This window comes from Eretmochelys imbricata, chromosome 11 (genome assembly GCF_965152235.1).
Source record: "Eretmochelys imbricata isolate rEreImb1 chromosome 11, rEreImb1.hap1, whole genome shotgun sequence".
In the NCBI taxonomy this organism is placed as follows: Eukaryota; Metazoa; Chordata; order Testudines; family Cheloniidae; genus Eretmochelys; species Eretmochelys imbricata.
In genome coordinates this window covers 40,580,861-40,605,569 of record NC_135582.1, presented here as the reverse complement: position 1 = coordinate 40,605,569, position 24,709 = coordinate 40,580,861, and the positions used below count along the sequence as shown (strand labels likewise).

The 24,709-nt window shown below is 37.8% G+C and overlaps 1 protein-coding gene across 3 annotated transcripts in view; it reads right to left on the bottom strand.

Moving 5' to 3' along the window:
• The window catches only part of METAP1D (methionyl aminopeptidase type 1D, mitochondrial), a 73,464-nt gene that overhangs the window by 5,936 nt on the left and 42,819 nt on the right, over positions 1–24,709 (bottom strand). Inside the window, exons 2-7 of one of the 3 annotated variants that reach the window (XM_077829745.1) lie at positions 20,397–20,566; positions 16,991–17,140; positions 13,487–13,635; positions 12,767–12,809; positions 8,032–8,195; positions 1,298–2,966 (exon numbers count right to left, since the gene is read on the bottom strand). In XM_077829745.1, the coding sequence (XP_077685871.1) occupies positions 2,735–2,966; positions 8,032–8,195; positions 12,767–12,809; positions 13,487–13,635; positions 16,991–17,140; positions 20,397–20,566 (908 nt within the window). In that variant the 3' untranslated portion in view covers positions 1,298–2,734. Of the gene's footprint in view, positions 1–1,297; positions 2,967–8,031; positions 8,196–12,766; positions 12,810–13,486; positions 13,636–16,990; positions 17,141–20,396; positions 20,567–24,709 lie in introns of those variants that run through there. The other 2 variants (XM_077829744.1, XM_077829746.1) reach the window with 2 other exon arrangements.

Genomic DNA, 24,709 nt, shown 5'->3' with positions numbered 1-24,709 from the left:
GGCCCTTTAAAAAAGTTACAAGTCTAGCAAATGCATGTAATGCTAATTAAACAGTCCACCTGTTTCTAACATGTCCATAATCACAATATCTGGGCACCAGAACATCAGTAAGAGCTGAAAGAGGGCCAGATCACTCAGCTCCTCTCTATGCCTTTCTAATATAGGCTTGTTCCGTGTGGTTGTCTTTCAGAACAGAAACTTCTAGGCTATTCTGCAGTCACCATTATCTGTTTAGGGAAGGCCTGTGCGAAGTTTTACATTGCATCCAAAATATGAGAAATTTGGGATGAACCTGTTCTCGGGAGGCATACAGTTCTATAGCTAAGGGCCCTTCCTCAAGAATGTCCTACCCCAGTCCCCAAAAGTTTCAGCCTAGGGCTATAGATTTCCATCCGCTCACTGCTATTTGCAGAGAGAGAGAGAGGGTCTTGTTAGGTAGCTGTGCTTTCAAAGCTTTAAAGATTAGATTCAGAACCACAAGCAGAGCCTTTACAATCACCAGCCTGAGTTACTGGGAAAGTCAAATTACTACTGTATGTATCAGCATTATCTTAGACCTACAAATAAGTCTTTATCTTATTAATTTGAGATCGGCCATGATGGCAGCTGTGCTCATCCATATCACTTCCATCCAATTTCTAAAACCACACAGGAGTACTGTAAAGAACAAAGGATTAGTTTTACACTTAAAAAATGTCACCTAAAACACAGAAAAGCGGAATTTGTTGGTTTCAAATCCAGTGGACCTGGTTGTTTCTGTCAATATGAAAGGTAAGTACTTAAACACACTGCTAAATGATTTCCTACAGAAGCCGGGATATTTACACCTTTGTGCATCACAGGCCAAGAATTTACCGTTGCTACAACTGAAGTAAATGGTGTAATGCTGCTGTAAAACAAGTGTTAACAGGGTGGAGAATCAGGTCAGTGGTAGTTAATAATGTTACAAAGCTCAGATCTAAAATGGATGCTTGAAAAGGTTCCATATGTTATCTAGTACCTGCCTTCCAAGCTAACAAGCATGTTTGATAGTACTTCATTTGACTTTGAAGGGAAACAAGGTCCTCAGTTTAAGATATCCCCAACTTCTTTAAGACTCTCCTAATTATTGGCATAAACGGCTAGTAATGGTACAAGATCTTGGGCTCCATTCTGCTGGGATTTTTATCCCATGAAGTACACAATTTAAATAACATTAAAAAAATAATGTAAGTTAGAGATGGAAAAGCCAAATAGGATGCATCTTGGATATGATGATAGTAAAGGTCAAGGAGGAAGCAATGGATGTGGAGAGGAATTAGAAAATTACAGTTTATTCACTAACATATAAAGAACAAAATGTGAAATGATGTGAGTTGTAGAAAACCAGAATTAGTGCAACACAAGCAACACTTCATGTAACAATGAAATATTCTTAAACAATTACCCTAGGGGAGGAGAGGAGTGGAAGACTATTTATGCAACATTTGGCAAGCTTTTGTTCCACCTCTATTTTTCTTAAAGTATGTTGGCCAGTGCAAAAGCAAACCCATTCACTATTCAGTTTTGCCTGTCCCCCTCTGATACCATTCAAAGAGGTTGATAGACCCCAGGGTCATTTTTTTAGGCTTACAACTTTGCTATAGGATGTCTTTTCAAAACTCGTCTTCTATCTAGGAGGTACGTCCTCTAAGTACCAAAACTAATTATTCTTATCTTGGCATGGAAAGCTCCAGTGTGCACCATTCAACTAGCCACTGAGAGAATAATGTTCAACACCAAGACTTTAGAAGCAACAGCAGTTGCTTTGAGGCATCAAAAGTAGGAGCAACATGGTCATCATCATGAGAAGACAAGGTTGAGACAGTTTTTCTTCCTCATACAATGAAAGTAGTTCTTGTGCACTGCATTGATTAATTCTGCCTCTTCCTTGCTCAAGAGCATGAAAACAACTCTATTAGCATCACTACTTATGCTATTACAGTCTGATCAAAATAGGAATCTTTGTGCTCATATGTATTTGACATCTGCACTGAAGTACTCAACTGACCTTCCCTCTTCACCCATAAACGGTGCAGAGTATGGATGTTCTTTACATAAAATGTAATGTATCATATGAACCTGCATTGTTGTACAGAACATCTGTGGAGAAAAAAGCTGTAGGTATGAAATTCAGTCACTTTCAACCTCTTTCTAATATTTACACTTACATATGGTAGCACCTCACATCCGAGAATTTTAAAATACTACAAGTGTTAACACCTGTGAGGGAAGATCTTCAGGGTCCTGTGTATTCCTCAGTTCCACATTCATGGAGTTAAGGTTTTGCTAACAAACTGTGCTCCAAAATCCCTTCATTCATTTTTTAAAAAATTGCTTTTAGTCCTGATAGTGCAGAGGTAACCTTGTAAATATGAACTGACTGTAAACTGATCCAGTGATGTCTTCCTGAGTCAGTAGAGAGCTTGAAACATCGCTCAGAGAGGTGCCCACCTCAGTCAGGGCCCTGTGGGCTTTGTGATGCTGGGGCTGTGGAATTTGGGATTCTTCGTCAAGATACCATGGAATTCAGCATTTTTGGCATGGAATTCACCATTTGCTGCAGCCTGGGACTCAATGTTTTGTTGTTTGGCTCCCTGCCCTACCAGGATTTGCCTGCACTAGCCTCACTCTCTCTCCAGCTTTCTCCAGAAGAAGTTGTTTATCAGACAACGGTGCATGCTTCTGCCACCGTTCCATGGCACTGGGCAACAGATCAAGGAGCCAGAGGTGAAGTCCAACTTGAAGTCAGGCAGTGGAGGTAGCTGAAAATATAACTGGTGAGCCAGGCTGCCGGAAGTACATCCCTGGTGCTGAGGCCCTGGTTGCCAAGGAGATGAGCTGTATAAGTTCTCCCGTCCCTTGGGTCACACAAGGGGAAAAAGGTCCTGAGTCTGGCTACTGGGATAACATGGCGGAATGAGGGCTGGGGAGCAGAGCCAGGTTGCCTGGAGAGCACAGAGAAAAAACACGTTCTTCAAAATAATCCCTATTGAAAATAACTATTGACAAGTTTTACCTCAGTGAGTATTTTCAGCTACGAGCCATTGCTGTGTTAGGGAGTAGGAAGGACAGGAGTGACAACACAGTAATTCAATGTTGCAGCAGACTTTAGTCTGGTGGTTGCCATGAAATTTATCCCAGTGTGCTGCAGAGTGCACAGGACCCTGGGTATTATACCTGTTTTACAAATGGCAAAGAGAGGTTAAATATCTAAAGCAAGGTCACACAGCCAGTAAGTAGAGAACTGTAAGCAGAACTCAGGACTGCTCACTATGGGTCAGATCCTCCCTCCCAAATGCCTACATACAACCATTTGCACTCAGATATCACCCTTCCTATGAGCGGTAGGGGAAAGTGGGACATCAGCCACCACCAGAGCATCATCTTCCCAGAGTCGCCCAAACTATGGACAGCCTTCTGTGAACAGAGGAATCCATACAGAAGGATGGGACAATAGGCAGATACACATCATCCCTCCACAAACCCTACAGGTAAGCCGCAGAAAAGCTACAGGCAACTAGAGGCAGGACTGGATTCTCTACAATGCTATCTCTTGATGCTGTAGAACCTCTCTCAAAGGTCTTCTGGGGCAGAGGTGGCTGAGGTAAGCCCCAGAGCCCTCCTACCAGGAAGTTGCAGAGCAGACTCAGGGGCTCCAGTGCCAATGTGGTGGCACAGATCCCTCGTACAGCTGGTCCTGTGCCTCTAGCAGATCCCCTAAGGTCCTGGGAGATCAAGAGGGATCTATGGCAAATCCCATCCCTTGCCAAAATGGGGAGAACTTGGCAGTTTCTTTCACCCTCTCTTGAAGGTTTTTCCACAGGAGGGCAGATCTGGCCCAATGCACTAAGCAATCACCCAAGAAACACAACTGAAACAAATCCCATTGTAAGCATTTATAGTGGTACACTCTAGCTGCTTTACTCCGTGCTCTGGTGACACAAAGCAGCTGTTAACTAGCCAGTTAAGACAGGTTAAGGCTGCTTCATAAAGCAGTTGAAGGCTACTAGTGAATCTGACCCTCTAATTGTAGATTCCAGTTTCCTTACAAAAAAATTAAAACTTAACTGAAATGGTGTTAAAGAGCAGCAGCAACAACAACAACAGACTAAAATTACTAAATAGATCTGACCCACACTGATGAGGCAGGAAAACTGCTCTGCAAACAGGGACAAGAATATCAAAGCTATGAAAATAATTCTTTCGTAGGGAGTAATATGAAAGCATAATGCACCTTAGAATTTAAAAAAAATCACATTTTTCTTTATATTATTATTTGTAAATTATGGTTATTGAATGACATTACTATTTTTTGCACGTTCTTAAAGAGACATCACTAGTTTAAATCATATTTGCTCATGAATAAAATATTTATTTTGAATGCTACAGTATAACCTCATTTGGTAAATTACAAAATCCAACTGCACGCTTCTAAAGGTATTTTTCTTTTAAGTAGTAATCTTAGATTGAGGGAATGCACAAGTTCAGGGATTCCCTTTAATGACAACGAATGTTGAAGTATAATTAGTAATATTTTTGAAAGCCAACAATTGTTTTTTGAAAGAAAGGTACATTTTGGTTTCAAACTGGAACACAAATTACTGTATTTTTCTTACAATAGTGTTGAACTTTTATTTGAGGTTCTCTGTTTCTGAAAAGCAGACATGATGGATTGAAATAAAAGATAATTTATTGCAATGCTTACTTTCAAGTGTAGAGAGAAGCAGTGTAATTGTAATTTACAGTAGCTGTCAAGGAAAATCTATCACAGATGACATTAAAATGACTTATTTTGCCTGAGCCACTTATTGTTTAAATGTGCATAATCTGATAGAAACAGATTTTTTTAAATCTGCTTTATATTGTTCTAAATTAATATCAAAACATATACTTATGAGTTAAACATTTAAAAAACATTTATTAATACTTTCATCGCTGCAATTTTTTCCTATGAGTTTGAAACTGGTTTATTTAACTATGCCACATTTGCATTGTTTGGATCAATATATTCATAACACTTTCACATATCTAAACTCACTACATAACAACTACACTGTATACATGTATAAAGACTATAATTCAAACTATATTTAATCTTAAAGAAAAGCATCTCAAAGGGTATAAGAAAATAGAACATGAGGGCCCAATCCTGCTTCCTCTGAAGTCGATGAGACCTTTGTCATCAATTTAACAGGAAGCTTAGCAAAGGATTAGCAATTTGCTAGGCAAAGGAAATTGATCCATTCATGTAATGTTTTTATTTGTAAGTTCCACCTGATGACACTGAAGAGCTACTATATACTATATATTCCACTTTGATGGGTCTGAACACTTCTAGCTTTAGGTGTTTGCTTACAGGTATTTATATTATATATTTTTCCACTGAACTAAGATTTTTACTGCATACGTAAATGTAAAATGACAAATATACAGAAAATGATGATTCAACACATCAGGACATTCCTTCATCAGAGTTAATGTTAGAGTAGTTTTAAACAAAACAGAACATTAAAATAGCGTGCACAATAAAATCTTTTAAAAAAAAGTTCACGATCTGTTATTTTGTACGCAGTTTTGAACAAGCACTAGTTCTGATTAATTTGCTTTTCAGTGGAGCCTTTGCATACATATTTACACTCTGTGAGAAAACTGACCTCTTCATCAACACAGTGAAAATCCAATGTCACTTTCAATTCTGCTCCTGTTTTGTTTTTTGTTTTTTTTTGTTTTTTTAATATAGCTAGAATTAATGTAGTGAATCTGTAATGAAATGCATTATCTTGCATGGAGATTTATCAGATTTTCCAACTGAATGCCATGCTTTGCTAGCACTAGCTGGAGTTCACCTGCATGTTGGTGTGGCGTGTGGCTCTTTTTTGTGAAGAGTTAAGTTGAACACAAAAAAAGGGAACAAAGGTCAGCACCCAGCCGCCACTTGAATGTGAGATTTTTCTTTTTATTCCCCTTGATGTATACTAGGCTCTGTGTTATTAGTCTTAATGATGGAAAATTGTAGTGTTGATACAAATCTTTTTTTCAAAGTAGTAGGCGGGAGCTCCATTTGTTAGTAAGTTTTTTTGTGACTAAAAGCCACGGACAGTACATTTATGTAGCAGTAAAAGGCCTAGATGCTCTTTCCATAGCAGAGCTAATTATTCCTACTGTGACCTTACTGATCTACCCTGTTCCTAGTACATCTCATCTGCACGCCTGTTCCTCTGTGTAGATGGTGTCAGAGAATATGAAAAACCCTATAATGAAACCATTTTCATGATGGAGAAAGGCTACTGGAGTTGCACTTGCTACAAAGAGGCTCAATTATATGAGTAATTGTGATAATTTTCTACATTCATAGCCTTCAATGGGGAAAAAAGAATGAGAGCCACAAAGGAAAATTACTTTAACAAGAAAGTACAGAGAGTAAAAATGGAAGAAGAGACAAAAAGGGGGAAAAAAATAACCAGAAAAAAAAGTTTAAAAAATAGATCTGGAGGGAGGAATAGCAAGACAGTGAGAACAACAGAAATGCTCAAAAAGCCTATGTGCAGCTGTGTTGCACAATTAAATTGAATTTTTTTCTGCAGTTGATGAATGTGACTACTGCAAATGTGCCTCTGTAGTTAGCTATCATTTGTTGTTCCGTGACAGGAAAAGGATAATTACCTCTCAGAGAGAATCAAAGGCTGACATGCCCTTTAGACACAGCCATGAATGCAGAGCTCGATAGAATGCTTGAATAAGAATCTAGTGTTCTGTGCCCCCTTCTACTCAAGAATAAATTTTGTTAAAATGCAAGAGCACCACCAGTAAATCTGTTGAACCCTAGGTGTTCAAAAATATGAGGTGCCTCTATCGACTCATCCCATTTGCAAAAATAAAACTACATTTTGAATTCACTTCTATTATATTCATGGACAGTAAGATAGTGAGATATGCATTAAATTTCTTTTCCCAGTAGGGGTCTGATTCAACATTTCCTATGAAAGAACAAAAAGACACTATCCTTTTTCCCCAGGCTAGTTAGCCTATAATTTAAAACTGTCAAAAACACAATTTTCTACAAAGTCTTCAATAAAGGCTTCTCAGACATAACCCAAAGAGGTTTTACTAAAGTTCGATTCAGACTCTGTTACAATATTTTTAAAGCTATAAATACATCTAACTGATATTTTGCCTCTCTCTTTTTTCCCCCTTAAAGTATTTGAAGATTTACAAAGAAAAAAAGGCAGTATCTTTTCAAAGTGACTAAGCCTTGCAGCTTTTAAGCAATCAGAATGCATGCAATAGTTTGTCATATCCATTAATATTCACAAAAGTACCAGTGAGGTACCTGTTAAGGAAAATGTATATGACGTGTTTATTTAAAAAAAAATTGTTTAAAAAAAATCAAAGAAATGGATACATTCAGGAAATAGTGACATATTTTAATTCAAACCAACAAGAACAAAAGCAAAGATTACTTTTATATAAAAGAACAAATGCAAAATAGGAAAACTTCTTCAAGAGGGTGCTCTTTCCTTATGATATTTGCATGCACTCTGGTTTGAAAGGTAAGAATTTCCTGAGCTAAATATTTTTGTACTTTTTAACAAAGTGACTTATTGATTTTGACTAATTCCTTTATAACGTTATTTGCTATACAACAAAAGGAATGCAGGTTTTTCATCTTCTTACAGTGATTCTATTAAAGATGTGACGTTTCAGGTAAAAATAATAATAAAAAAAAGGGGATGTAAAACACTACAAATCACACCTCTTAATCTAAAACCACAGCAGTCTGATAAATATCTTTGAGTCTTTCTACAGGTATCTTTGCTGATCCCAGTGTAATTCACTTTTTTAAATCTTTCTTATCCAAGGAACAACATTATAGCCTGGCAGTTCACATACTGATATCAGACTGAAATGATGGTTCTGAATCATAAAACATGTCATCAGCTTTATACCAAACCACCAATAACCTTTGTCCCACTTGCCAGCCCTCCCTTTACTTGTCAGTATAAGGCTTACCTGATTGTGTTTCCAATTACAGAGAAGGGAGCCCCTGGTCTGCAAGCTGCAATTGCTTCATCTCTACATTTCCTGGCAACCTCCACTAACTTTTGACCAGATTTATCCACATTGCCCACCAAAAATGTTTCAGAAGTGTCACCATGGTAGCCATTGTAATATACCTAAACACATGTAGAAATGTAAAGACATTTTCTTGTTTTACATTCAGAAACAGATCTCCTGTTAGTTAAATTAATCCTATTTATTTTAAGGTTTTCTTTTAGGTTGCCTTCAAGCTCAATTTGCAAAAATAAGGTAGAGGAAATAAAAGATTAGAAATTAGACCTAAAAATGCAACTTTGAGGTACAACTGTAATGATAAATTATATGTAAAACCCTTCAATTTTATGTCTAGGGCTGAACATTTGAACAAATACTGGAAATGCAAAACTGGAACGTTCTAAGAGCCCTAAATACACAAACAATTAAATTCATTTAATCTACAGGAAGTTAGGTCTTGTCTTCACTACCGGAGTAAGTCGAACTAAGTTTTGCTACTCCAGCTACGTAAATAACGTAGCTGTAGTCGACGTAGCTTAGGTCGACTTACCATGGTGTCTTCATTGCGTTGCTCTCGTCGATTTACCTTAATCTTCTCAGGAAGCTGGAATACTAGGGTCAACCGGAGAGCGCTCTGCCATCAATTTAGCTGGTCTTCACTAGACCCACTAAATCGACCCCTGCTGCATTGATTGCAGCAGCATGATCTCCCTGTAGTGAAGACCAGCCCTTAGAGTAATTGACCTTTATGTCAAAGATGTGCAAGAGGTGGGAGTGGGTCTGAGGAGGATGAAAACCACTTCCCAAAACAGGGCCAGGGTGCAGGGGTGCAGCACAGCCCTCCCAGAGATACAACATCACCCTGTGGGCTAGGATAGTAGCTGCTGCAGCTGCTTATCCATGCCATCTGCCTATATAGTGTATGGTGGTGCCACTGGATTGACATAATTGCAGATCCCATGGCTTCTCTGACCTCAACGCCTTCCTACACACTGGCTTAGGCGGTGCAGAGACCCTATTCATGGCATACAGTGGGTGCTGAGACCGTCCTTACACCTGGAGTTGGTGGCTGGGAAGACCTTTTATTGGCTCCTCACACCACAGTGAATATCATCCAAAATGAATTTTAAAATGTACATTTAACAGCCTGATTAGAAATCCAAACTACTACAAAGATGTAATGTGTGTAAACTAACATAGCTATAAAAAACTTAGGTCAAATCAATTGTTAGTATAACCCAGTACAGGGCCACTGTTGTTGTGCGCATTTCACTTAATTACTTTTTAAACTCCAGTTTCAAACTGTAACATTGCATTAGCATAGGTTTTTGGATTTAATTTCCATGGTTTAATTTAAAAAAAGAAAACACGTAGCTCTGGCACTATGAAGTTGCCTACAACAGAAATGCAGCATTCTGTTAGATACACAAAACCTCTACCTTTTTGACTATGTAATTATGCAACTGTTCGTCAGGAGCAACATAGGTTGTGAACTACAGCACCCTATAGATTTCTCTACAAACACAGGAAAACCCCGCTCTTTTACTGTGAAGTCTTATAATGTGGCATTAAAAAGGGTTTTGCAGCTCCACAGTACTTCAGGCAATAATGTAACTGAAAGACTATTCGAAATTTTCGAAATGTGTAAAGGACAATTTTAATTGCATATAACTTTGGTGTTATAAAATATCTTTTTCTCAAACTTAGTGGGCAACTACTCTTCAGAGACTAACACACTTCAGTGCTTAACGTTCTGCTACTTGTGAGCTATTTGTGAAAGAAGGTTTGTGACACTTTTTTTAATGGTCAGGTATTCTTTGCCCACTCCCAAACTCAAAAAATAGCTAATGATATTTTTCCTCACACTTTTCTGCAAAAAAAATATTATACTCAACTTGAGACTTGAAACATTTTTTAGATATACTTATGAGTGAGTGGTAACAGGGTTATAATGAAAGTTGAATTTCAACAAAAAGGCCCCACTTGCTCTCACTGGCTACAATGAGAGTGGACTCAAGCCCTTAGTTATACACCTTTTTCTGCCAGTTAAGAACATCACTGCAGCTTTTCATTATGTTGTTATATGTTATAGGACAGTTTTTGTTCTAGCAGGTTCACTTTTAATAGGACCAGATCATTTTTAATAGAACAACTCTCAATCTATCAGAAACCAAACTGTAAAAAAATCTGATCATTACCATGTCAGAAAAAGGAGCACAATTGTAATAGAACACGGGGGGTGGGTCGGGGTGGTGGTGGGGGTAGGGGTGGGAAGAGTTGATCCTGCAAGCTCTGCATGACTTTAATAAGAACTGCATGCACTCAGGGCTTGGAGAATTGGCACCTAAATTAATGAAGCAGGACTCATCTAATACTATCAAAACAATTTCTTAAATACAATTAGGGTTTACTACAACCCACTTACCACAATTACATATTTTTGACATTAATAAATTACCATAACAGAAAGTAAGATATGGTAGCTCTATAACAGCCAGCGCTCGAACTAAGACGTAGGACACAATATTTGATAACGGATGGTTGAGTGCTGTGTAGTATGTTGGTGAAGCACAATGTTTTTTTTCCATAATTCTTTTGAAAATTTAAAGGCAACATGATTTAAGTCAATAAAATGCCTTTATATTTCATCTATGACATTTCACAAACCCACTTGTGTAAAATACATTTAATTTTTTATTCCCAGATAACTTGCACTCACTGTGAAGTATTTACATTTGCTAGCTGGCAGATTATTATGTAATCATTTTATAGATCCTGTACACAGCCATAAACAAATTATTGTAGAATGTCTACTGTAACTGTACTGTTATGTCCATAATTGTTTCCATCTGTGAAATGTCCCAGTTTTTCTCATTAAAAATAAACTAATAGGTCAATTATAAACACTACAAAGCAATATTTTTTCCTCAGACATATTGGAAATGAACAATTACCAAACACAATGTTTATTTTCAGTGATAAATATACACACACACACACACACAAACCCAAAGATAGGTAGTCAAAGACACATGAGCGCTGTTCCCACAACTGTCATATTCTTGGATACTTGCAAGATTTACTTTGTTTTATGAGGTTAATCAGAAGAAAAACTCAATGTATTTTCAAAAAATATCCCTCTTATTTAATCAAATGTTATTTGAAAAGAAGAGTGGAGAAAGCAAAGAAAAACGAGTGTAAAAATGCTTAGAACAGTCACTGTGGAAAATACCTGTATGAATGTGAATTTCGTTATTAATCTAAGGAGTCAATGTTGTCTTTGGGGGCAATACAAAAAAAAAGGAAAATTAACTTTAAACCAGATTTGATTTAAAGAAAGAAGAGGCCAGATCCTCTCAGCTGCTGTCAATGGACATAATTCACTAACGTCAGTGAAGCCACATCAATTCAAACCAGTCAAGGATTTGGGCCAAAAATATATTTTGAAGAATACCGATCATCCTATGTAAATCAAACAGAACAAATACCTACAGCTAGAAAATGTAGAGTAAGGTGGAATGCAGTAAAATAAGTTAAAAAACCCAGTACAGGATCACAAGTGAATGGTATAATGGGGCAAAAGTTCAAGTTGACTAAATGTAATGTAAAGAGCTATCTAAAAAGCTTTAAATGTGAGGTCAGAGTTATGGCACTTTAGAGCTGCTCCCACTTATGCCAGAGGTGAATTTGGCCCATGGTAAGCAATATCAAACAATTGGTACAGATAAGTGTATCAGGAAATTCTTTAATGGTTAAAAAACTTTCCCTTACAAAACATTACTTTATTCTACACCATTTATTATTGTAAAGTAATGTTTAGAATTCAGGAATACAGTTGTGTATTCACTAGAAATAAATTGCCAAAGCTTTGGGGAAACTTACCACTTGGGGACAAAAATAAGAACCACAAAACATGATTAATCCCCATTTCAATAAATGAAAATACCAAAGGGCATCACAATTAGGTTTTCTGTTTCCATATTTTTTTGTTCTAATGCTAATTTGGTCAGCCTTTATTTAAATGGTATAAGTGACCATTCTGTGAAAATGTTAAGTCAATGGTTATATCACACTATCTGTTTGTGAGTAAAGGGTTCAAGGCTCTTATACCAGAAATGGAACACAACACTACCTTCAGGGATTTTAATAAATGTAGGGAACACTGCTAGCAAAAGAGTTGCTGTCCAAATAGACTGACATACACAGGCCAATGTAGCCTCTAATGACAGAGTAAGATAATGACAGGCCCCACTCAAAATCAGCAGGAAGAAGAAGATCAATCTTGGCAGAGTGAAGGAAAAATGCTGGCTTTCTTCATGTTAGCTCATCTCATACATATCTGTCTTCAGCTGCTGCCCAGTACTGTGGTGCTCTGCGTTAACTACACAGTGGATCAATAACAATTACACCTTCTCAAAAACATGACACATAGCAGGATTGGGCTGACATTTCACTTAGGCCAACATTGATCTCAGTGCATCTGATTCCAGCCCTAAATTCAAGTCAGGCCTGGGTCTAGTTGGAATAAACACAGAGTTAAAAACAAAAAAGGAAACCAGCTGCTTGTGCCTTGGATTAGAAATAAACAGCACACATCCATCTGTGCATTCCACATTTTCAATCTACTGCTCTTCCTGTTGCTACTAGCAATTGTAAAGTTGATCAAAGACTATTTTTTATATGAATTACTCACTGTGACATCAATGTTGATAATGTCTCCATCCTGAAGAGGTCGACTGAAACATAAACAGACAAAAAAAAAATAATGGTGACAGACAGTTCTCAACAAAGGGAATATAAGAACAAACACCTAATGACACACACACACACACAAATCTGGGGATGGAGAGGGGAGAAGATATTTTTTGGTGGAGGAGGATGGAGACAAATGGAATAACCTTTTCTAATCTTCAGCTCTTGCTACTTAAAGAACAAGTACAGATGAATATAATGTAATGACAAACAACTGACAGAAAACATTATCAGTGTCTGAAAATCCACCACCATATTTCTCTGATTTATAGTGAGCTGATTTTACTTTGTGAGCAGCCTCGTGTATTGCTAATAATAAAAATTTACATCAATTCAAATGTCTTCAATTCCTTAAACTACATGTATTTTGCTGAAAAATTAGAAGCATTTACTGTACTGTATTTTTTCAGACTCTAAACTCTGGAGGCATTACACCACAATTTATGAGTGTCATGACAAACAGTCGATTATGTTTTTATTATTATTAAACAAACTCCCAAAGTGCCCATCGCCACAGTATCGTTGCATGCTATGCAGCTGCAATAGGTTTATAGGTGTTTTTTAGGTAAACTGAAACATGTTTAATATTAACCTCTAAATTATGAACATTAACATAACATTTTTGTTTGCAGTGGTAAAATGTGTGTTATTAAGGGAATACCTGTCAGGAATACCATGACATACCACATTGTTCACAGAGGTACAAACAGATTTGGGAAAACCTCCATAGCCTAGAGGTGAAGGATAGGCATTTTGTCTGATTATTTCGTGATGAACAATGGAATCTATTTCTTCAGTTGTCATGCCAACCTAAAATATAAAATAAAAATTGTGCTGAAAAAAAAATATTGAAGACATTTTCTTTTATTTACTGAATGTGATCACAGTCATGCACTTCAGTGAAATCTAGGATGATACAAATCAAATGCTTTGATACAAAACACTAAACTGTTTGATACACTTTATAGATACATTATGTTTTATTTAGAGAGAAATCAAGCATACAGTAAAGGGAGCACTTAAAAGCTTCCAGAAAACTGAAAATACTGTCTACTTTCTTTCTTTATCTATATTTGCCTTCTCAAGGCCACGATTTTCTATTGGCCTCTCTGTTCAGTAGCTGCTATAGAAGTGTCTGCTTTTTTAAACTTCCTTCCTCTCTCTTTCCATCCCCCTTACATAAATAAAAATACAGAAGCTTCAATTTGTATTTACAAGTATTGCATTTAATGCTTTCAACCTTTTAAAACATTTGCAGCCATTTGTAGATAAATCCTTAATTCTTATGACTTGCAAATAAGATTACGGTCATATTGTTGTCAATTATTTTTTCCTTCAAATTATTTTTGAAACCATTTTAATTCATTTATACATAATTTTAATATTTGGTTTCATACCCAGGAGCTGTTTGCATTACAGTGGGCACAGCAGTGACTTTAACAGTGAAATCTGCATTAGAATTTCCATTCTAGCACCCTTATTTCAGTGACCTACAATACTCAGAAACACTCATTTTTTGACTGAAATTTTCTATACTCAATCCTTTTCTGAAGGTGAATTTTTTTGTAAGATTAACAGAAATGGTTTAGCCATTTTTGACTTGTGAAAAAATGCCACACACTTTAAATATTATTATTCCAGCTTTTCTTTTGGATCAGCTTTAGTTCTGAAATGGTTCAAGGTGAAAGTTGAAATTTGGTAGCGAAACCTCCCTCATTGAGAAGAAGTACCTTGGAGTGTTCCTGTGAAAATTAGTTTTTATTTGAATGAGTTTTAAGCCTTTGAAAATCACACTTCGCACATATGTACTACAGTGACTTCGATTTTTGAGTACTTTTTAGTATCGTTTGGAATAAAGGATGGCTGCGGTGCAGGTGTTCATATGGCTTTCCTAGCGGTGCAGTGAAAGATTTAGCAATTGTGCATGGTGAATGAGGCAGCATACATAGCATGCAAGGAATAAGGGCTGTTGTGGACCCCTTACTTCATTCATGATGAACTTGTGGTTGGTCAGGTGAAAACTACTGCCTACTTCCCCCCCGCCCCCCCCAACAAGGGCAGGATGCTATGTTGCTCCCCTATCCCACAGCAACTATTCCAATCTATGTGCTGGAATCGTAGTCACAGCCCCTGCACACAGACTGTATTAGATACTAGGGCCACTGGATCAAACACAGACCATAGTTCCCATCCTGTGTCACCTGCATAACACTTTTGACGCACACGCAGCATGGGCCTTCTGTACCCGTTGGTGCCCAGCTCCTTTCTGTGGTGCACAAAAAGTGCCTGGGCACGTGTGCATGGCCATTCAGTGGGCAGATCTCCTGTGTAGCATGGGAGTGAGGCTTATGTGTTCCAAAGAGCCTTTTGTCACCACTTCACACATCAGGCAATTTTGCTTTAATTGAAAATACTGTCTGAGGGGCAGTAACAGCATCCTCTGGTGGACCATTTCTGCTACCTGGGATAGGGTATTCTGGTGGTCTCTTGCCACATAGTTCCATATTGTGGAATTTGATTTTTTTCCAAAAAACACTACAAAATTCCATCAAATATAATGTGAAGAACATGTTATGATTGCATGGTTAAGCACAAAAATGTAAGGAAATTACAAAGTTAAGACCATACATTCAGCCTTAACTCTGTCCCCTGTGTGTATGCATTACAATATAGCCTTTAATTTACATAGTGACATACTATTTCTCAAAATATACTCCCCCCACAAAATGTAACCCACACATACATGCCATCTCCTATTACTTTGTACATTCTAGCAAAAAAGAATAATCAATATGAAAAGTACACCATAAACTACACTTACACAGAGCACTACACATTACCACACAACATCAAAGAGTAACAGTGAGAAACTGCTGTTATTTATAATCCAAGTAAGTTTGGCGCTAAGTCCCTGATTCTGCAAACACTAATCCATGGGCTTAACATACATATGAGCTGTTCCACTGAAGTCAATGGGATTACTCACATAGAAGAGGTTAAAAACACCCACAAGTGTTTGCAGGATCGAGGTCTAAGTTACTTTTATTATTTGCTGCATCATCTCCTGAACTACCCCTAAGGAAAGCTGTATTGATGGTTGAAAAGCAAATGCACACTAGATGAATTCTGACAAAATTTTTCAGGTTGAAAGCACTAAACTAAGAGTAGTAATATAAACATTTTAAATTAATAAAGATATTTAGGAAGATTACAATGATGAAATTAATGTGAGTATAAATAATGAACAAATGCTACACATCCACTTAAGGTTGCAGAAAAATAGTATATTATTTATTGTCATCAAAGAAATAGTATGTAATTAAAAACTGTATTATAATGCATATGCATGAGGGGTAAGGGTACATAATTTTGTCATTTTCTGACTTTTGAGTGCTTAACTGTGCAATATTAATCTTTTCTAAGTGTCTTTTTTTGATAAAATACATTTTGTACCTCCACATGCTCTGAACACCCTTTCTGTACCGCCACACACATATCTACTAACTATAGAATATATTTCACCCTATCTTGTATGTTATTCATTAAAGAAAGGGAGAAGCTACCAAAGCATTTTTCCATCTCCAAAGACTTTAAGGAGGTTCCCCTTTATTATGTGGGAGGCATCCCACAAAAATGTTCTCTAGAAAACATTACTGAAAACCAAGAGTTTTCCTTATCAGTGCACTCTGGCAAGGTGCATGGAATTTTACAGTGGCATTCTTTAACAGTGGTTCTGTAGTTTGTGACGTGTCTGATCAATTGGCCAGAGGAGAAGGAGCAGCAGAATGGAAGGAACAGCCCAATCCGTCAGATTTATGGAAATGTAGAGCTGGAAAGCAGAAAGTGTGAATCACAGGATTTGCTGTGTCACAAAATCATATAGAATCCCATGTGCCTTATGACAAACCCATGCAACTTGGCAGGTCAGAATGCAGACCTAAAAGGATTACACTTCTAACAATGAGTAAATGTAATCACGCCCCACACAGATTTCAGTGATAAAAGAAATTAAACACGTATCTTATATAGCAAAAAAAACATTAAAATTAATACCCCCCCTTTATTCAGTATGTAATTTAATAGCAAGTTAGCTGTACATTAAATAAAAACAAAAACAAAGCACAGAAAGCATCCAAGTTGTTACAGGACTTCATGTGACTGTTACCTTTAAACTCTTTCCAGCTAGAAGTAGAATATGACAGGCCAGTTGACAAGCCTGATGAAGCCCTTGAATCTGATCTTCATTCTTAATTTCTATGTAGTCTCCCCAGTCTGGTACAATGCCTGTCGTCACATAGTCTGGCTTCTTTATGTGCTTGGAGAAGAAGGATTGAAAATGAAGATCAGAAAACTGAGCATGACAATGGGATCATTTTCTCAGAAAGTGCCTCCTGCTTCATGGCAGTTTGCCCTTTCTGTCATAGTACTGACCTTCCTAAGCCATCAGGGCAAGCCCTCAAGGCTGCCTCAGTATTTCTTCCAATGTCCTTTTGAACTTAACATTGCCTGTTACTATTGACTTAGATAGTGCATTAACCTTACAGTACTGAAATTCAAGATATTGCAGTAGTCTTTCAGTCCAAATAGCTGTGAGCTTTAAAACTATCAGAGGAAGACTTAAAAGCTCATTATTTTATTTTTAAACAAAGGTAAATTTTATATAGAAGCCCATTACACACACTCTCACTGAACAAATATATGTACAGTAGTACAGGAAAGTCCTGAGCTTCTTACTCAGACAAAATTCCCATTAACTTCAATGGGAGTTTTTCCTGATTAAGAACCTCAGTATTTCTAGCTGTCAGCCTCATTCAAGCGTAGTTGTAGCCGTATCAATCATAGGATATGAGAGAGACAAGGTGAATTTGGGTACGCATGTATAGTATTATAAAAAGAAAAATGTATGTGCAGCATAATAGATATGAATGAGAGACAAGGTGCGGGAGGTAATATCTTTTATTGGACCGACTTCTGTTCTCTCTCTCACCAACAGAAGTTGGTCTAATAAATGATATTACCTCCCGCACCTTGTCTTTTAATCGCATTGATATCTATTATGTTGCACACACATATTTCTTTTTAACAGATTTAATTTTTTTATTAAAGCTAATGTAAATAAATATATATAATACACAGGTTAAGAAATGTACATCTGGCTATAGTGATTAGATTATCCACAAATACCAAGTTTGTTTTAAAAATCATAAGATACATATAGTACATAATCAGCAATAACCTAACTGTACAACCATGTCCTAATTCATTGTCTTTCAAGGAAAACTATAATATATTTTTATTTCATGAAAAGGTCTCAGGCCTCATGCATGTAAAATTCTATTTCCATTTAAAAAAAAACAACAACATTATAATTCTAAGACGAATATATAGTAACAACAAAAAAATATCTTACACATATATACAAGCACATTTCATCCTCCTAAGGATTCCAGAATATTTACAAGCTATATATAATTATCACTTTACCCATCACAAAGGGCCTGGTGGTCCTGCATCGTTCAAGTCATTGCAAGAGTTTTACAATTGACTTCAGTGGAAACAGGATCAAGCCCACAATGCACACAGGATTAAATGGACATAGGACCCAGGCTGTAGGGTAGTTACATAGAAGCTGTTTAAACAGCACACAGCAAGACTACACAACATTTTAGTGTAGGAAGTGAAGAAGAATGGCGTATCCAATTAACTCTAAAGGGGGACTTTAGGTAGGTAGACTATAGTTACCCCAACTGGTGTTTGGCCGTCCCTATGCTTACAGAAAGTGTCATAGGATCTTTAATGATCCCAAGCCATCAGGACTTTAGGTTTACATCTCATTCAAACACACAGCACCACCAGCAGCACAGAACCTGTTCACACCATACTAGGACATTAATTTATTTCTAAATCGGAGGGAAAAATCCCACCTCCTGAATTACCAGCTCCATGCCCTGCAGCACTCTGAGTTTTCCCTTGGAGAACACTCATCCAATAACTGCCTAGACCTGACACTGTTTAGCTTGTGAGATATGATGAGATAGCAGCTCAAGATGGTATAGCTGCAGACATTTATGTCTACCTTTTCTCACCATTTCTCCTTTCCTACAAAAATCTGTAAAATTCATATGCCATTTTTAATATAAATATTATTTCTGCGATATTCTGTAGAAAAAATGCTCTTTCCCCCCAATAATATATATTCCTGTAATAAGTTTCCCGCATTATTTAGATATTTCCTAAATTATTCTTATATCCTAGTTAAATTGTAATTCTGTAGGCAGATGAAAAATGAACAGATTATTAAAGATGAGCATTGCAACCTGTGAAGATTAGTTTTCAGCATGACAGTTTATTTTTTGTATTCATCCTGAAAGAAATATCTACAAGTGCTACAACAATTTTTCTAATCTTTGAAAATATATAGGGTCTTGATCCTATATTCATTGTGTATCCAAAGCTTCTATAATGTTTTAGGCTTAAGAACTCTATAGTAAGCATCCTCAATTTTTACTATCACCTTAGGAAAATGTAAATATTTTATATTTTGTGCTAGAAATCTACTTTCTTATAAAAGAAATAAAAAACTACTTATAAACATCACTATAAAAATATTATCCAAAATTATTTTCATTAAATAAAGGGTATGAAACAGCCAGAGTACATACTACAATTAAAGCAGAAACAGGGAAAGGGCAATAGCACACCTGTTAGAACAGCTCTAAATAAAGTCCTAATGGATTCAAAAGCAGACAAAAAATGTATTTTCCAAAAAAACAACATTTAGTCAATGACAGAAAAGGTTAGTTCATAAGTTACATAGCAGGGCAGCTGGCTGACATTTTGATGTATGCTTTCATCTAAGCCTGAAATCACCGAATCACCAAAACTGCAGGAGGATGTAAATGTTTGAGACTTAATGTGTTAGAAATTTACATTGAAAGGGCAATATTTTGCCCTCAGATGAGCATGTGCATCTCATGTTGACTTCAGCTGGAACTATCTGCTTCTATCAGAGGTGCTGCTAGACCACTGTGGACCCTAAGCAGGAATATTTTTCCACCTCCCTTATCTCCTTCACCCACTCCCTAAAAATACTAATTGCATTATTTTCGCAAACCAAAAAATACACCAACACAACACATACTAATACACTGGTTAAAAACTCCATATGAAATTAGAGGCATGGTATTTTGGGGGTAAAACTAAATCAGGGACCTCTAAGCTGCCTGGCACGCTACGCAATTGCTGCGTATGCCTAATGCCACCACTGCCTGTAGCCAAAGGGGTTTGGATCTAAAAGTGTTAAATGTTATAAGGTGATCAGTTACAGTAACAAACATAATATATGAAGAACTGCCAATTTTAAACTCCCTAATGGCGTATTTACACCACTCTGTTTAGCATGGCAGGGAGCTGAAAACTTCTCACACCACTGTTCCTATTTCAAATCCCAAATCAAGTAACAAGACCATGATTCAAACTCCCAGCTGTCAGAGGATGAATGTACTTCATCACTCGTGCAGTCAATCTTTATACTGACTGGAAAAAGGATCAGATAATAGAAATTACAGTACCTTAGGAACTGGGTGAGCTAGAGAAACTATAGCCGGCCGAACTATACTATAAGCAGTATTTCTTTGTCTCTGGAAAAAGAAATATCTTCTTTGTTGACTGCATGACTGCTTGTGTAAGCAGATATGATTGACCGGTGAAGAGAAAACTCCACGGCAGTGAGTCACACACCCTGTGAATAGAAATGTTTTTTTTTTAAAATGGTTCAAGAAGTCGTTTTATTACTACCAAATTACTAAGTGGTGACTATGCCAAAGAAAAAACCCTAGATAAAAAAGATAATCAGATTGTATACAATAGCAAGTTCCAGTTCACTAATTTAATTATGATTTTGCTAACATATTTATTACTTATCTGTAGTTTTATATAAATCTACATAATGAAAAAAGTGTGTTAACATTTAGAAGCACTGAGAACAAAACCACATTTCAAAGCCTTATCTAGCAAAATACTGGATCTATTTTGGTGCGATGTATGAGAAAGTTGTGTAAATCCCCAGAGCATCAAGAGTAGAATTGACCCTATAATAGGGCCCTGTTCTCAATGACTTGAATTACTAGTCTGGACAGGCCAACCCTTGGGGCAACAGTAAAACAAGGGACAGTATCTAGAAGTCAAGGGAGAGAAAAGGATGATAGTACATACAATTTTTCCATTTGTGTTTTGGTTTGGATTGTGTCTGTATCAGAGTAACCAACAGGCTGGTTCAGTGTACTTTGCCATTAAACTTTCAATAACTCATACAAGAATGTTTGGAAGCATTATGGAGTAAATTTCACATAATAAATTAATTGATCTTGAAAGGTGTCATATATACACGAATACACTAGCAACATTGATGTAGCAGAGAACCAACACAGACAATGACTCCTCAATAAAGGGGCAGTGTTTTTTGTTTTGTTTTTTAAACCTGAGCTAACTATTCCGGTTAGATTCAGAAAAATTAGTGATGGAAAATCTCTTGAATCATCTAGTTTAACTCGTTGTCAATGCACCATTTCCCCCTACTGCACATTTCCTATTGTATTGTGTAATCTAGTTTTAAATGTCCCAATTAAAATTCTTTATATTTCTTAGAAAATACCCGTTTCTTCCATATCAGGGATGCATGTTCTACCTCCCCTCCAAATACGCTTATTGTGACCAATGCATGGAAGTTTCACTCTACATTTATGTTTGGCTTCTTAGATAGCCTTTGTCAAGGTTCCTTCCCCACTCTGAACTCCAGGGTACAGATGTGGGGACCTGCATGAAAAACCCCCTAAGCTTATTTTTACCAGCTTAGGTTAAAACTTCAAGGTACAAACTATTTTACCTTTTGCCCCTGGACTTTATTGCTGCCACCACCAAGCGTCTAACAAATACATAACAGGGAAAGAGCCTGCTTGGAAACGTCTTCCCCCCCTCATAATCCTCCCAAACCCTGCACCCCCTTTCCTAGGGAAGGCTTGATAAAAATCCTCACCAATTTGCATCGGTGAACACAGACCCAAACCCTTGGATCTTAAGAACAATGAAAAAGCAATCAGGTTCTTAAAAGAAGAATTTGAATTGAAGAAAAAGAATCACCTCTATAAAATCAGGATGGTAAATACCTTACAGGGTAATCAGATTCAAAACATAGAGAATCCCTTTAGGCAAAACCTTAAGTTACAAAAAGACACAAAAACAGGGATAGACATTCCATTCAGCACAACTTATTTTATCAGCCATTTAAACAAAACAGAATCTAACTAGATTGCTTATTAGCCCTTCACAGGAGTTCTGACCTGCATTCCTGCTCTGGTCCCAGCAAAAGTAACATACAGACAGAGAGAACCCTTTGTTTCCCCCCCACACTCCAGCTTTGAAAGTATCTTGTCTCATAGAATCATAGAATATCAGGGTTGGAAGGGACCCCAGAAGGTCATCTAGTCCAACCCCCTGCTCGAAGCAGGACCAATTCCCAGTTAAATCATCCCAGCCAAGGCTTTGTCAAGCCTGACCTTAAAAACCTCTAAGGAAGGAGATTCTACCACCTCCCTAGGTAACGCATTCCAGTGTTTCACCAACCTCATAGTGAAAAAGTTTTTCATAATATCCAACCTAAACCTCCCCCACTGCAACTTGAGACCATTACTCCTCGTTCTGTCATCTGCTACCATTGAGAACAGTCTAGAGCCATCCTCTTTGGAACCCCCTTTCAGGTAGTTGAAAGCAGCTATCAAATCCCCCCTCATTCTTCTCTTCTGCAGACTAAACAATCCCAGCTCCCTCAGCCTCTCCTCATAAGTCATGTGTTCTAGACCCCTAATCATTTTTGTTGCCCTTCGCTGGACTCTCTCCAATTTATCCACATCCTTCTTGTAGTGTGGGGCCCAAAACTGGACACAGTACTCCAGATGAGGCCTCACCAATGTCGAATAGAGGGGAACGATCACGTCCCTCGATCTGCTCGCTATGCCCCTACTTATACATCCCAAAATGCCATTGGCCTTCTTGGCAACAAGGGCACACTGCTGACTCATACCCAGCTTCTCATCCACTGTCACCCCTAGGTCCTTTTCCGCAGAACTGCTGCCTAGCCATTCGGCCCCTAGTCTGTAGCGGTGCATTGGATTCTTCCGTCCTAAGTGCAGGACCCTGCACTTATCCTTATTGAACCTCATCAGATTTCTTTTGGCCCAATCCTCCAATTTGTCTAGGTCCTTCTGTATCCTATCCCTCCCCTCCAGCGTATCTACCACTCCTCCCAGTTTAGTACCATCCGCAAATTTGCTGAGAGTGCAATCCACACCATCCTCCAGATCATTTATGAAGATATTGAACAAAACCAGCCCCAGGACCAACCCTTGGGGCACTCCACTTGATACCGGCTGCCAACTAGACATGGAGCCATTGATCACTACCCGTTGAGCCCGACAATCTAGCCAGCTTTCTACCCACCTTATAGTGCATTCATCCAGCCCATACTTCCTTAACTTGCTGACAAGAATACTGTGGGAGACCGTGTCAAAAGCTTTGCTAAAGTCAAGAAACAATACATCCACTGCTTTCCCTTCATCCACAGAACCAGTAATCTCATCAAAAAAGGCGATTAGATTAGTCAGGCATGACCTTCCCTTGGTGAATCCATGCTGGCTGTTCCTGATCACTTTCCTCTCATGCAAGTGCTTCAAGATTGATTCTTTGAGGACCTGCTCCATGATTTTTCCAGGGACTGAGGTGAGGCTGACTGGCCTGTAGTTCCCAGGATCCTCCTTCTTCCCCTTTTTAAAGATTGGCACTACATTAGCCTTTTTCCAGTCATCCGGGACTTTCCCCGTTCGCCACGAGTTTTCAAAGATAAGTCTCCTCATTGGTCATTTTGGTCAGGTGCCAGCGAGGTTATCTTTAGCTTCTTAACCCCTTACAGGTGAAAGGGTTTTCTCCTCTGGCCAGGAGGGATTTAAAGGTGGTTAGCTTTCCCTTTATATTTATGACAGCCTTTTTACAGTGTTCCCTGGTCTATGTAAAGTACAGGAGTAGTAGGACACTCTTTCAGGAGCCCAAAAGTATAGAACAAATGGAATTATTGAATAAGCTCCGCCACAGAAGGACTTTTAATGATATTTTCATATTTTGACAAGTGACAAGGTTAATGAATATTGTTCATATCTTTATAGCACCCTGAAGCGGTGCAGAGGCCCCATACATTACTGTTTAGATCTCCCACAGGGGTACAGGGTAAAGTAATGAAGTAGCGATGGGGGCTGAAAGTTCAAATCAGGCTCTCAGACGAAAGCCAGGGAATTCTGTGAAAGTTGTTCCGCAATAGTTAAAGAGCATAGAGGGGCCTCTGAGGAGGCAGAGCTTCACAGTTTTTAGATGGCTGGGTTGTATCCCCAGCTGGGTTCATTCTGTTTGCTTTTTTGTTTATGTAAAATCCTTTTTTTTTTTTTTTTTGAGCTGTGTACCTTGGATTCTAAGAATGGTACCTAAGAGAGAAAAACCTGCTGGTTTTTCTCTTACTTGCTGGACCATTTAACCCAGCCTACCAGCTGACACACAGCATTCATCCCCAAAGAGCCAAACACACAACTCAGTGGCCCAACTTGCATCAGTTTTCAGTGGTACTAAGTGCAGAGTCTGCAGAAGCAGCAACATTTAGGTTATCAGAAGTAGCAGCAATGAGTCTACTGTGTGTGATCAGTGTGATCAGACCACAATAAGACAGTTCTTCTACAGAGTGTAATGAAGGTATCTTGCTCTTAGTACAAATAGAGGCTCTTTCTGTGCAGTTTTATACAAACGTAATAATTTTCCAATCCATTCAAAATCCACCCTCATTGATGTG